Consider the following 14,139-nt stretch of genomic DNA (forward strand, 5'->3'; position numbering starts at 1 on the left):
TTTCCTGTTTCATGGGAACACCAGGATATTGTCAGGGCCTGTGTCTTCTGTGAGGAGAGTCAGGCTGCTGGCAGGCCTGCTGCCTTCCCCAACACTATGGGACTCGTACTTTTGGGCAGGGTTTTTGTGACAGTGGTCAAAGTGTAGAACAAAAAACCTCCATGAGTGCTAGCAAAGAAGAAGAAAGACATACATTTGCAATCAATCTTGAATCTATTAAGCAAAAATGTATCTATTCTTCCAGATTGTAATAGCATTCATTGTTACCTGATTCTGAACACTGAATGACTTACACAACTTTCTGTAACTCAGTATCTACCCACACAGTGACTCAGAAGAGCTCTGATTCTTTTTCTGATCTCTTGTCACTCTTTCAAACAGTATTCCTTGTGCTGTTGCAACTCCTGCAGGACGCTCTCTCATTTCTCTGCATGTGACCTATTTTCATTTGTTTAAGCATAGCCATTACTCTAGCCTTACACTGAAAGACAAGGATTGTGGCATGAATGAAAAGGAAATAATGGCTTCACAGTACCCTGGTGTGGCTGTAGGACTTACTGCCATACAGTGCAAATGTGTAGCAGCTAAAGAAGCACAGAATATTCCTCAAAATTCCCGGAGCCAAAGTAGTTAAACTGCTGTTGGAATCTAAAGATTTGTGGAATAAAATTTAGGAGCTAAAAGTCTTGAGACACAGCCTGTAGCCAACAAGAAAAGCTTCAGAGAAAAAGTAACTCCAGACCAGCCAGTCTTCTGATCCAATATAACAGTTTCCACAGCCTCATAATCCAATGTGTAATGAATATTGCTATGCCACTGGAATTAGTGTTGCATTATGCATGAATGAAGGATTCACTGAACTGTATAGAAACTTCCTAAGTGAAAGCAATGACTTGAGTCTACTGCAATTCTGGTTTGTTTTTTTTTTTTATTCCCATCCCAATCAACTACTACATTGAGTTAAAATAACATGTAAAAAAGCTTGTCAATGCTGCCTGCACATGAGAGCATGGGGTGAAGTGAGGCAGCATATGGAGGTACAGATCACAGCTCTGTCTGATTTCTGTTATGAACTGTGCCTCCTTCCTGTCCTCAGATGTAGGAGCTGACAGAAGCGATGGTCTCTGGTCAGAGTAGTCACAAACATTAGCCTAATAATGTTGCAAATAAAGTCATAGAATTGACCTTGACCACTATTTTACCCCGACTTTGCATTTTCAGGAATGTAGTATATGATTTTGGTCTTCTGCTGTCAGACCTAGAGGCAACTGGTGGTGGTAAAAGTTTCCATGTTTTCCTATCATATTCCTCTCTGGGAGAGGTAGTATTGACTAAACTGTCTGCATGAACTAATGTACATTTATGGTAGCTGGCTACCTGGAAATCTTCAGTAACCTGCCCATCTTGTGACTTGACCCCTTCTGTGAAGAGGCAAAAACTTTGTCTTGCAACGTTTTTCTTTGAGAATATCAGGTTTTACCTACTGAGAACGCATTTTTTTTAAATCTTACTGGAGTTTACCACTAGGTGTCCACCGAGCATTATCTATACTTTATATTCATGAGGAAACCTTCCTAGGCTAATCTTGTTTTTCCTCTTTAAAATGATCCATATACCAGGCTGGCAAATCCAAGCAAAGTAGTCAGTGGTTTCAATCTCATTCTCAGCTGGGTGGCTTGCTTATACTGAAGAAAAATTCTATTATGTACTTTCTGTGAGCAACACAAGTGGTTGAATTAAGGCAAAATGCCATCTTCAGAAAGATATTCTGGGATCACAGAATCACAGAATCTTAGGGGTTGGAAGGGACCTCAAGAGATCATCGGGTCCAATCTATAGGTTAGGAATAAAGAGCCTCAAATGGCAAACTGCAGACCTCCAAAATCTCAAAACCTGTTTTGTGATGTCTGGAAGTGAAGATTTATAAGGACATTGAGGCCAAAAAGCTGTTGTCTGCATAGTGCCATGCATAGTGCAATGTGACTAAAGGCTATTCTTTATTTTCTGCTGATTGCATATACTTCTACCATAATATATTTCTTTTCTGCCTTTTACATTTGGAATAGCATCTGTGATGTTTGTTTGGATCCTCTTATTTGGTTATTGTACCTTTACCATATGGAGTAATTCTCTCAGTTTGTGTTACAAGCGGGTCTGTGAACAAATACCAGAACCTTACTGACCCTGTCCATGTAAGCAGACTCTCTTTTCAGCATTGGGCCACTAGCATGATCAACCAACAGGAGGATCTGCCCAGTGAGGAGAGGCTGAAGGAAGGTCTCCAGTGCAAAGGAGACAGCTGTGCCAGACTGTCTTCTCTGACAATGAAGCCAGGTTCTTTGGTGCATGGTGGGAGGATGAGGGACAGGAATAAACTGAAATGAGAGGCTCAGAGTGGACATGAGGAAAAACTATTTTATGAGGAGACAAGTCAGGCAGCACAGCAGGTTGCCTGGAGAAGCAGTTAGATTTATGTTTTTAGATGCTTTAAAAATTTGATTGGATAAAGCCCTGAGCTACCTGGCCTAACCTCAGAGCTGACAGCTTGGAGCAGGAGCTTGGACTGTAGACTTAAAGTATCCCTTCTGGTCTGAATTATCTTAGGATGCTGTGTTTCCCCTTCTGCTCAGTTGCAGACCACAGAAGACATACTGTTACTTTGTTGAAATTGGAAGTCTTAATGAAACGTGCTAAGATTCCTGTCAATATGGTTGTGGTAGATGGCTCAGCTTCTGAACAGCTAATAGAATATTTAATCCTAGACAGTTTTGTTTTTTTTTCATGAATGAGTAAAACCTACAGCACACATGACTGTGACTAGTAACTGGGCAAAATTCCCAGTTAGATTGTCTTTCTGAAACCAGCTTGTTATGACAAGATTTCCATCTCTTGTTTCATGACATCTTGGAATACACAGAGCAGAACTTTTCCTGTAAGCAGTTGTCAGTACAGGTTGCTTTTGTCTTTGTTCAGACAGGACTAATAGGCAGGGTAGTGGTGGAGAGGAATTAGCCTGTCCTCCTGTTGCTAATATTCATTCTGAATTTGATTGCTTTCTGAAATCTAGGGGCCAGATAAAAAAGTAAAGACAATTGTGCTTGTATTGGCATGTTCTGTTTATCAGAACTGAGACTATTGTAACCTGACTTATTGTGGTGGTTCAACTGCTACTTTCACTTCTATTTAAGTTTACATAACATGATCCTGACCTTTATTACCCATGGAAAAATAAGGAAATTGTGAAGGTTGTATGTTTTCACTAACCTTTCTCTGATACTGTATTGAAGTTTGTACAGTTGTGACAACTAATTCCCACACATCTAATCAGACAATGTGGCACCGTGACTTCAGATGGGTTTTTCCTGCAGGCTTAAGTTCTATCTATGTGTAAAATGGACCTGGAAGCTGCTGCTTTTTAACCTTTGGGAGTTCAACCTGTTCAGGAAAAGTACATGCAGCACTGGAAGTTCTGGGGGAAAAAAAAATGTACTTTGGGTAAAAATTAGGTCTTCCTTCTATTGCAATGGTATAAGAGGGTGTAGGGCACCACAGCTTTGAGCAGGCAATAGATGCTGTTAATTTCTATTGTTCACCTCTAACAGTCAATAGATGATGATTATTGTTCTTTCAGACCAGATCTTATTTTCCCAGGTGATCTCTTTTTCAGCTGATACATTGCTGCTACAGCTTCTTGGTTCTGTACTTATTGATGACATCTTAGGATGTTTCTAGGTACCCAGCTGTCTAGTTCAGCAGCCAGCTCTACTTTTCTAGGATGTTTCTTATTCCCAAGCTGGCTGACCTTTCTCTATCACTACTTTTCAACAGATTTTCTGTTGAAATCAGTGTCCTTTGGGGTTTTCAGACAGCCTGCTTAGTTATCTGAAGGGAATTGTGAATCCCTCAACACATCTGCCAGTGCATATCTCTCCAGGTCTTTAGAGGAATATCAGCTTAAAATCTGTGCTGTCTTTTAAAACTGTGTCCAGCTTTGGAGGCCTGAACAGAAGAAGAACCTGGACCTGATGGAGCGTGTCCAGAGGAGGGCCACAAAAATGATCAAAGGGCTGGAGCACCTCTCCTATGAAGACAGGCTGAGAGAGTTGGGCTTGTTCAGCCTGGAGAAGAGAAGGCTCTGGAGGGACCTTATAGCAGCCTTCCAGTACCTGAAAGGTGCCTAGGAGAAAGCTGGGGAAGAACTGTTCATGAAGGCATGTAGCAATAGGACAAGGGGTAGTGGTTTCAAACTAGAAAAGGGGGGATTTAGGTTGGATATTAGGAAAAAATTCTTTAGCATGCGGGTGGTGGATCACTGGAACAGGTTGCCCAGAGAGGTAATGGAGGCCCCATCCCTGGAGATGTTCAAGGTCAGGCTTGATGAAGCTCTGAGCAACCTGATCTAGTGAAGATGTCTCTACTTACCCCAATGACCCTTAAAGGTCCCTTCCAATGTAACACATTATTCTGTTAGCTGATTTAGAATCAAAGTATTAGGATAGAAATATTGCAATTTGGAGGTAAAGATTTGCTTTGCCTCCTAGAACAGGAGCTTGTGATAATTTTATTTGTGTTATTTTACTTCAGTGAGACATTTGTGAAAGAAAGCAATGAAACTGCATCATCTTCCTAGGGAAATAGAGGTGTTATTGGAGCATAATCACACAAAATGCAGAAATCCAAGAAACACTGGAGATGGATTTTTGCTTGAAGTGGCCATAAGGACATAAACATTACAGAAGTCTATTTCCATACACAAATTTTGCATGCTGCATCACAAATTTGTTAGTTAAAGCACATGCAAAGTTAATGCTCTGTACATTCTACACAGGTGGGGATTCCAAGCTGTCAATCTCTGCCCAGGCCATCAACCTACACTGTTAGAGGAGTAGCTGCTGCCTGAGCATGCTCACACCATTCATGGTATTGCACACAAATGTACACTTCCACCTTCTTCAGGCTTAGCCCTAAGTTGCCAGCAGCAGAGTCTCAGGGGTCAGATTTTATAGAATAATTAGTTTAATTGGAAGGTACAGCAGCAGGAACAGCCCAGGTTAGGTGCCTTCAAAGAGAGGGACCCTGAACAAAGAAATCCCAGGAAAACTATACCCTTGGAATCTATACATCTGCCCTTCATGCACTGTCCTTGTGTGCTAGTCCAATGGTGATTGGTATGAGGTTTTCTAACATCCAATTGGATTTTTTTCTGCATCTAGACAGGCTGTCCTGTTGATTTGCAGTTTAAGCTTGAAGGTTGGATCCTCCTTATCTTCTGGTTTACAGTCCTTGTGCACTTGCTGGCAGAACATTAACTGAAGAGTCCCAGACTTGGGAAAACACTGATACGGTGTGATACCAAACGCCACTTTGCCATACTGAAAGACTACACAGCACTGTAGTAGCTGTTAGGATAATTATTGAGAAAAAGAACTATTGGGGACTAATGGCTTCACCAAATCCAGCTATTTCTGCCAAGTAAATCTAAGCAAACAGCACACCTCACACCATTCTAATGAAAACCTACATTAAGCTACTACCATTCCTCAACATACATATCTGCCCAGAAAGTGCAGACAGGCCCATTGATGGGGATAGTGGGTATTTCCCTTGATATAAAGGAGAATTCCACTTTTTGTACCTGAATGCTCACCACTGTAAATTACATGCACTTCCTGAAGACTGGTTTTGCCCTAAGGTAAAAAAAATACCCCCAAATGCGCAAGTGACACCTCCCTCCTCCCCCCAACCCTTTCCCCTTAAAAAGAAGCTTCTATTAATTTAGTTTCTTTCCCCACTTCCAAGGTACTTGCATCCTAGTTGTGCAAGTACATCTATAGTTCTCTCTCAACTACTTTGGTAGGCAATAGAGGAAGTTTCATGACAGGAAAAAGCTGCAGTGCCTGTAGGAAGAGGGACAGACTTGGGGTTTATTTGAAATCCCTCCTCCCATAACAAGGGCAATAGCATTGGCATGCAGAGAGATCTGAAGTAGTCAAAGTCTTAGAGAGGCAATATACAGTATAGAGATGCTGTCTGGAGAGAAAAGGAGATTAGAATCAGCCTAGTTAGCACAGACAGGTTGTTTCTGTACCATGCACTCATATGTCAAGTTTTCTAGGACAGAACCAAGGAGGTGGGAAATGCTCCAGTGATCATGGGCTCCTTACAGTACTTCATCAAGCAGGATGGTCTGCCATGCTCAGCCACGGAGCCTGCAGAATCAGACATTTTCTAACAGGGCAAGCTGGAACCCGAATTATTCCTTCTTGGGTTTATTTGGTTTGGGTTTCTTTGGGTGTTGTGTTTTCCCTTGGACAGCAGCTACAGTATAAATACAGCCCAGTTAATATAAAACCAACACTCGATGCAAGAAGCACTGGAGGCATTCAAGCCCCAGGCTGGATTTTACAGCAGCTGGGGGAAGGTGCTCCTCATGACATTGTTCTGCAAATTCAGCTTCCTTGCCTGCAGATTAACAAAATTGAAATGATTTGTGAAGGGGTGAGGTAGGGGTGGCAAAGAAAGTAACCAAGGGACATGGAAGGGAAGGGAAGGGAGGATGAGGAGCTGTGACTATAAGCCCAGACCTGGACTAGTTTACAATGTTGGGGAAATCCCCCAAACCATTGATTCCCCCACTACTCTGAGCCACAGTAATATTAGGGGGACTCAGAAGATGCAGAGGACACCCAAAGGCTTAGGTACAGTTTGTGGCAGGCTGCTTTTCTAATATTATTAGGTATATTCCAAGCATTTACTGTTACCTGAATGAAGACTATTGCTCTCTTTCTACAGCTATGGTGCAATCGGCTTGCAGACTCTCATTGAAATTTCGTGAATGTGAGCATCAGTGCTTCTGAAATTGTGTGAATGGAGACATGTGAGTTTTTCATGTTTACCAATGTCTAAATTGATTCTGTCCTGTGTTCCTGAAAAATATACTATATCAGTAACTTTTGGTTTTAATCTAATTTGTTGTCTAAGCAGGCCTGTTTTTCAAGGCAATGTGAAGGGTAAATTACTGACAATACTATCTAAAATGCTTCTATATATTACACCAGATTTGTAAGGTCACATTTTGATCATATTTTGGCTTGTCATGCATGGTTGCAGAAAGGTACTGAAAGAGCTAAATATTTGAATGAATATGTTTGAGAGTAATTTATGACTAGGCCTGCCCACAAGCGTTTAACCTTTGTGCAGAGTGAGTCACAAATGTTCAAACAAGTTTTATAAAGTACAGCCAGCCCACAGTTTTATGAATATGCTCTCAGTTGCAGGTAAGTAATTCCATTCACTTTTGTGGGCAAATGCTCTAACTTGCCTACGTTTTCATAAATCCAGTAGCCTAAAGCAGCTTCTGAAAGGCTGGGGGAATTTAAAAATAAAAGTCACACCTTCCTCAGTGGAAGTCTGCTTAGTATCAAGGGAGTTTAGATAAAGTCTTTATGCTGTCCAAAACTGGGTTGTTATAGAGCAAACAAGGATCATCTTGTTCATGGAAAAAGATGAGTAAATCCTTCTGAAGAAAAAGAACATTTTAGAACTTTCTCCATATACTATTGTCACTGTGGAGGTGAGATTGTACTACCTGTGCCATAGCCAGCACTTCAAAGCATCAGTGTGGGCTTAAAGGGCCAAAGTAGTTCATGTCATCTATGACACTAAATGTTTTTTCAGGACCGCCAGCATCTGCTGTGTACTGTTCTTAAATCTAAACCTTCCTCCTTTATGTAGAAATCCGCTTGGGAATTTAGGCTGTCTGAATAGTTAGTAAGAGGAACTATATGCATTAAATGTAGGAAAACATTCCAGTCATGGAATGAAGAAAAAAGCGGGTTTGTTATACAGAATTCATCAGCTTGTCTGTACTAATAAAAACATGCTAAAGACATCATGGAAATACTGCTGGTGGCATAGAAAACAGAACATTAGTCATAAACTGCTATGAAAGGAAACAGAGCCCTTTACATGCACCATCTTAAAGGGGAAACAGCTAGAAAAGCAGAAAACAAAATGGTAAACTTAATGAATCACCATTCCTGAGTCTAGCTGGTTTCTAGTGAAGAATATAATAGAAGAAATACTTTAATTAGATTTTTATGTACCCATAACGCATCTAAAAAGAAATTGCTAGAATACTCATGTTTGAGTGATTTTTCACACATCAGTAGGGAAAAAACTTTCCTAATTTCAGAGAGAAGCAGAACAGAGATGCTTCTTTTGCAGGCACTTCAGTGTGAGCATTGCTCTGAGAGAAATGCTCCTTCACAGGCATTTCCAAGGGTAAAAGTGAAGCCCGTGAGGGCTCTGCTACAAAACACTGGACACTTTCAAATGGACCTTCTGCAAATCAGTCCTGTGCCTTAGATCCCCGCCGTCTCTCCACAACCCCCAGTAAATATCCAGCAACAGAAGGTTATCTTTCTTGATATGCTACATAAAAGGAACATATTAAACTAAACGGTCCTCAAGTGTTTTAAACCTAGTTCTAATCTCAAATTCCAGCACAGCTACTAATAATGTCCTGCAGTTAACATGGCTTCAAAGTCAGCTCTGAATGGCAGATGATTAATAATTCATTTCAAGAAGACAGGTCTGATAAAAAGGAGAAGAAAAAAAAAGAAATAAAGTCCTCTGCCTATTTCAGAAAAAAAAAAACCCAAACCCAAAGAACAACAAAACAAGCCAAAAATGCAACATCTTGAAAGCTGTGTGAGGAGCAAGTACCGTTTAAAACAAGTCCCGCGATTCTCGTCTTGTTTCCAAGCAACACTTAGCCGGGCGCTCCAGCGTTACCACCCTCTGCTTGGAAAACATTTTCCATTAACACATTGCCACAGTGACTCACCCTCGGCCTCTTGAGGGAGGAGGTCACGGCAAAAAAGCAGCACAGTTCTCGCCTTGTCTCTCGAGGAGCACAGAACAGCAACCCCCCCACACACACTCGGCACCGCCCCCCGCCCCGCCGTAGCCCCCAGCCACAGGCTCCCAGGTCCCGGCGGTGCGTTCCCACCTCCCCTTCAGGCAGCTTTGCTTTCTTCCGCCGCTTAAGACTACTGAATGGAAGAGAAATAAAATCCTGTGACTAACAAAGGAAGGAACGCGGTGTCGCCTGCAGTAGAAGGAAAAAAAACCCCACAACTCTTCTAAGACAACAGATGAGCCTCCGCTGCCCGGAGGCACTGACGGCAAAGTGGTTCCTCCCTATAGATACCAGACCCTCGCTGATTATCTCCCCCGACACCACTCCCCTCCCTAGTGCGAGCTGTCTCTGACCACCTCTGAGCCTGTGCCCGGCATTCCAGCCCCCACCTCCAAAAGGGGGAAGGGGCCGCCGGCTCCAAAGCCCGCGGGGCCCAGCATTAACCGAGTTGATCACTAAGGACATTATCTGCCTCGGTACTCCCGAGCTCAAGCAGGCCAAAGCAGCTGCAAACAACCCCAAGAAATCGGCAGCCACTGCGGCCAAGAGTCTTAAACAGTTGGGTGTAGCTGTCAAACAGCATTGCCAAGACAAAGGAGACAGCACCCAGGACGAAATACTGCCAGAAGGAAAGGAAGTTCGAGTCCAGGCTGGTAAGCAGTGATCCCACCACGTGTATGCGGCTTTCCACAGTGTTTCCGTAAGAACTCACACGCTATGGAAAAGCAACTAACCTATTTCATTTTAACTCAAGAGGAACTATCTGGTACCAGTCCTGGGTTAGTTACAGCACAGCATCCGAGGTAAGCATATATGTCCTTTAACTGTTGCCTAAAAACCGTAGGTTGCAAGCAAGCAAAAAAAAGACGACCCCAGGGGAGGGTATCACAAGGCACTCGGACCCCCTTTCCGCCCGCAAAACAGACACGGCAGCTCCGGCAGCAAAGCGCGCCAGGCCCCGCACCGGGTTTGAAAACGGCGCGCTCGCCGCGGATTGGCCAGCAGTGGCCCCGCCCCCGCCGCCGGTGGGCGGGGAACCCGCGCCCTGCCCTCCAAAGCCCACCTCCGCAGAATTAGAGGGGCACCCCCCCCCCCCCACTGGAATCCGAGAGCAGGAGGTGGCGAGCCCCCCCTTGTCCTGTTCTCCTCCTCACGTCGTGCTGCAGTGACTGATCTCATCAGTTGCAAACTGCTGCGGTCTGTTTTTAAATAGAGTGAAACCGAGTGATTACATGAGCACAGGCTTTAGACGAGAGAAAAACAGGGGCTTTCTGCTAAGAGACAGGCATATAAAGATATATACAGAATAAAACATTGCTCCAGGCACCACCCTTTGACATACAAAAACTTTCCAGGCACCCCAAGGGAGGCTTAAGTGTTCCTGCTCTTTTAGGGAAGACGTGGGTGGCTCTGAAAAGAGCCTTTGGGTTATTTGTTGGAGGAGTTTTTACTTGGCTTTAGCCTTGTGGCTGTCGGTCTTCTTGGGCAGCAGCACGGCCTGGATGTTGGGCAGCACCCCGCCCTGCGCGATCGTCACCTTGCCCAGCAGCTTGTTGAGCTCCTCGTCGTTGCGGATGGCCAGCTGCAGGTGGCGGGGGATAATGCGCGTCTTCTTGTTGTCGCGGGCCGCGTTGCCCGCCAGCTCCAGGATCTCGGCCGTCAGGTACTCCAGCACGGCCGCCAGGTACACCGGGGCGCCGGCGCCCACCCGCTCCGCGTAGTTGCCCTTGCGCAGCAGCCGGTGCACGCGGCCCACGGGGAACTGCAGCCCGGCTCGCGACGAGCGGGACTTGGCCTTGGCGCGCGCCTTCCCGCCCTGCTTCCCGCGGCCGGACATAGCGAGAGTAACTTGGAGCTAAAGGCGGCGAAGGAAAAGAGAAAAAGAAGCTAAAAAAGCCAAACCAGGAAAAAACGTACCTACGTAAAGCGCCACAGCAACAGAAATATGCGGCGAGACCTGCCCCCTGCCTTTTTATCCCTTCCTTCTGGGGTTCGGTAGGACTTCTGATTGGCCGAGGCCGCGCTTGTGAAGTTAACCAATGGGAAGACAGATGAAATAGCGACCAATCGAAAGGGAGGGATGGTTTGACATCATTATCCTGTATTATCCAATAGGCAAGGAGAACCTTGAGTCATCTCATTTGCATACCGTCCCTATAAATACGGGTGTCGCCGCTATTGTATTTACGTCGTTCCTGCGCTAGTCAGGTAGTGACACTCTTGTGAAATGCCGGAACCAGCCAAGTCCGCTCCTGCGCCCAAGAAGGGCTCCAAGAAAGCCGTCACCAAGACGCAGAAGAAGGGTGACAAGAAGCGTAGAAAGACTAGGAAGGAGAGCTACTCGATCTACGTGTACAAGGTGCTGAAGCAGGTGCACCCCGACACGGGCATCTCGTCCAAGGCCATGGGCATCATGAACTCCTTCGTCAACGACATCTTCGAGCGCATCGCCGGCGAGGCCTCGCGCCTGGCGCACTACAACAAGCGCTCCACCATCACCTCGCGGGAGATCCAGACGGCCGTGCGGCTGCTGCTGCCCGGCGAGCTGGCCAAGCACGCTGTCTCCGAGGGCACCAAGGCTGTCACCAAGTACACCAGCTCCAAGTAGAGCGTCTCGGATCGTCAGTATTTTTAACCCAACGGCTCTTTTAAGAGCCACCCACGCATTCAGTAAAAGAGTTGTGCACGCCGGTTTGTTTCGGTGAGTGGTACTTGCGTTTAGCACTGTTTTAGTTCCCCGACTAGGACGTTCTGCTTAAATATGAAAACGTTTGTCATACTAAAATGATAGGGAAAATCGCGGTCGTCTATTATGTGCCCTACCCCGACTTCATTGGGCAGGGCTATAAAAAGAACGTTAATCACCTAATCCAATTCTAAAACTATTATTCCCCCCTGCCCCCCGCCTCGTTTTAAAGTAATTTTCTCTAGTTTTAAGTACGGAGAAACATGCACGGTAGCGCTCGGGATCTGCCGCTGCTTGTCCTGCCGGTCCGATATGAAATAAAGAAGCTTTATTTGTTTTGTTTTGTTTTTCCCTTTACAATACATCCTGACCCCGACGCGCTATGTACCTTTTCTAATAAAACGTCTTCGCCCCCTTTAAACACCAGCTGTCATTCGCAACCGACTTGGCCGCAAGCCCGAGCGGCTTGTTTACGCGGGGAGCTCCGTAGGGATTAGTTGGGGAGGCGACGTTTCCCTTACATGTATCACGCCAGGCACAGCGGAAGTGAAGCGGCGTAGGAGCGCAATCCCATTATTCCAAAAAAATTCGTATGGACGTGGGGGAGAGGGAATTTTTTTTTTTTTTTTGCTTTTTCGGGAATTGGTTTTGGGTTTGGTTTTCTGTGGGAGAATAAACAGGCGCATAAAGAGGTTCGTCACAAATCCTCAGTGACAATGTAAAACACAAGGAAAAATAAAAGATACTTAATAAATAAAGGGAATCGAGGTAGCGCGGGACGTGCAGGGAATCCTGTTTTTTTTTTTCCCCTGAAAAGCCTTTTTCGAGGGTGCGGAGGTCCTGGCTGCTGGGATAGAGGCGGCGACAGAAACGGCTGATGCGGAGACAGCGGAAAAAATGCGTCCGCTGTGAGATTCCGGCTACGGCGGATCGCGCTGTGCTGCTGCCGGCCCCGCTCGGCAGCGCGGTGGTGGGGGTGAGTGACAAGGACTGGGGGCGGGGGGGCGGAGGATTGGGGTGGGTGAGGAGAATGGGGGGAGGAAAGGGGTGTGAGAAGGATTGGGGGGGGGGGGGGGGGGGGGGTGGAGGAGGGGGGGCGGCTGCATAGCGCGATGCGGCCGTTACCCGCGCCGCGCGGCGGGCTTTTCAAACCCTTCCCGCTGTCCAATGGCATTTGCGCCTTCCCCCTGGCCAATCACAGGGCGGCGGGGGCTATAACTAGCGGGCCCCGCGGCTCTCTGCTGTACTATCTTGCGTGGCTTGCTGCTTGCTCCCCTACTGCACCGGCTTCGATGGCGCGTACGAAGCAGACGGCGCGTAAGTCGACGGGCGGGAAGGCGCCCCGCAAGCAGCTGGCCACCAAGGCGGCCCGCAAGAGCGCGCCGGCCACGGGCGGCGTGAAGAAGCCGCACCGGTACCGGCCCGGCACGGTGGCGCTGCGCGAGATCCGGCGCTACCAGAAGTCGACGGAGCTGCTGATCCGCAAGCTGCCCTTCCAGCGCCTGGTGCGCGAGATCGCGCAGGACTTCAAGACCGACCTGCGCTTCCAGAGCTCGGCCGTGATGGCGCTGCAGGAGGCCAGCGAGGCCTACCTGGTGGGGCTCTTCGAGGACACCAACCTCTGCGCCATCCACGCCAAGCGCGTCACCATCATGCCCAAGGACATCCAGCTGGCCCGCCGCATCCGTGGTGAGCGCGCCTGAGCTTCCACCGAGCGGATCTTTGACCACCGAAAACACAAAGGCTCTTTTAAGAGCCACCACATCACCATTAAAGAGCTGGAACACTCTTAGCTGTGTGCAAGACGCGATGTGTTAAGCTTGCCCTGTTCCGTGACCAGGACAGTGTCCCGAGGGCCTGTGTCTCAAGTAAGTACCGGACAAAACGTGTCCCTCCCGTTTCAGAGTGGTTAGAAGTTCCCTTGACCTTAGACATCCCGGTATCGTAAGGTAAGTTCCTGCTGAGGTGATTGTGCTGAGACTAGTCCGTTAATGTCAAACCTGCTGCCTTTAAACACCTTTTAGGGGACTTCCAGCTCTTAATCAAAAAGAAATCGTGGCTTTCCCTAAAGAAGGGACATGCCCAGGTCAAAAAAAAAAAACCCAGAAACCCTTGCATATTTTCGGTTCGGCTGTGTCTATAAACTGCGCTCTCGATTAGAGGTGTATTCAGATGTAAGCGTATTGTAAATGCCTCGCACTATGCTGTTTATGTTATTGTAGTAACTTACGGTTTATTGCCCCTACAGAAATACAATTTTAGCTTTGCAAACCTCCCGTTTCTTGAGGGTGGGGGGGAACCTTATTTCCGAAGCACAGAAATCCTTTCCCGCGCTCCCAGAAAGATGCTCGGTCGGTAGTTCAGTCGTTATTCTCGGGGGAGGGGGAGGGGGGGGGGGGGGGGGGCGGTGGTTGTCCCTACCGTCACCCACGCCCTCGGCCATCCTCGGCCTGTCTCGATCGCTTCTTGCTTTTTCCTGAGAGAAAAACTGCGTTTACAGGCAGTGTTTGGTGGTAGGTTGAGGGCAACG

General features: G+C 46.6%; 3 protein-coding genes across 3 annotated transcripts; 2 read left to right on the top strand and 1 right to left on the bottom strand.

The window, feature by feature from the left end:
- Positions 1 to 10,306: 10,306 nt before the first annotated feature.
- LOC311205131 (histone H2A-IV) lies at positions 10,307 to 10,813 on the bottom strand. The gene has a single exon (XM_084279424.1). The coding sequence runs from the start codon at positions 10,758 to 10,760 to the stop codon at positions 10,371 to 10,373; it is 390 nt and encodes a 129-aa protein (XP_084135550.1). The 5' UTR covers positions 10,761 to 10,813; the 3' UTR covers positions 10,307 to 10,370.
- A 161-nt stretch (positions 10,814 to 10,974) lies between these two features.
- Positions 10,975 to 12,453, top strand: LOC311198190 (histone H2B 8). Its single transcript, XM_084272088.1, has 2 exons — positions 10,975 to 11,624; positions 12,427 to 12,453. Exon 1 carries the CDS (start codon positions 11,151 to 11,153, stop codon positions 11,529 to 11,531), a length of 381 nt encoding a protein of 126 aa, XP_084128214.1. The 5' UTR covers positions 10,975 to 11,150; the 3' UTR covers positions 11,532 to 11,624; positions 12,427 to 12,453.
- A 435-nt stretch (positions 12,454 to 12,888) lies between these two features.
- On the top strand, positions 12,889 to 13,618 carry LOC311199788 (histone H3.2). Its single transcript, XM_084273920.1, has one exon. The coding sequence runs from the start codon at positions 12,902 to 12,904 to the stop codon at positions 13,310 to 13,312; it is 411 nt and encodes a 136-aa protein (XP_084130046.1). The 5' UTR covers positions 12,889 to 12,901; the 3' UTR covers positions 13,313 to 13,618.
- Positions 13,619 to 14,139: the final 521 nt, after the last annotated feature.

This window comes from Gallinula chloropus, assembly GCF_964237585.1.
Source record: "Gallinula chloropus genome assembly, chromosome: 1".
NCBI lineage: Eukaryota > Metazoa > Chordata > Aves > Gruiformes > Rallidae > Gallinula > Gallinula chloropus.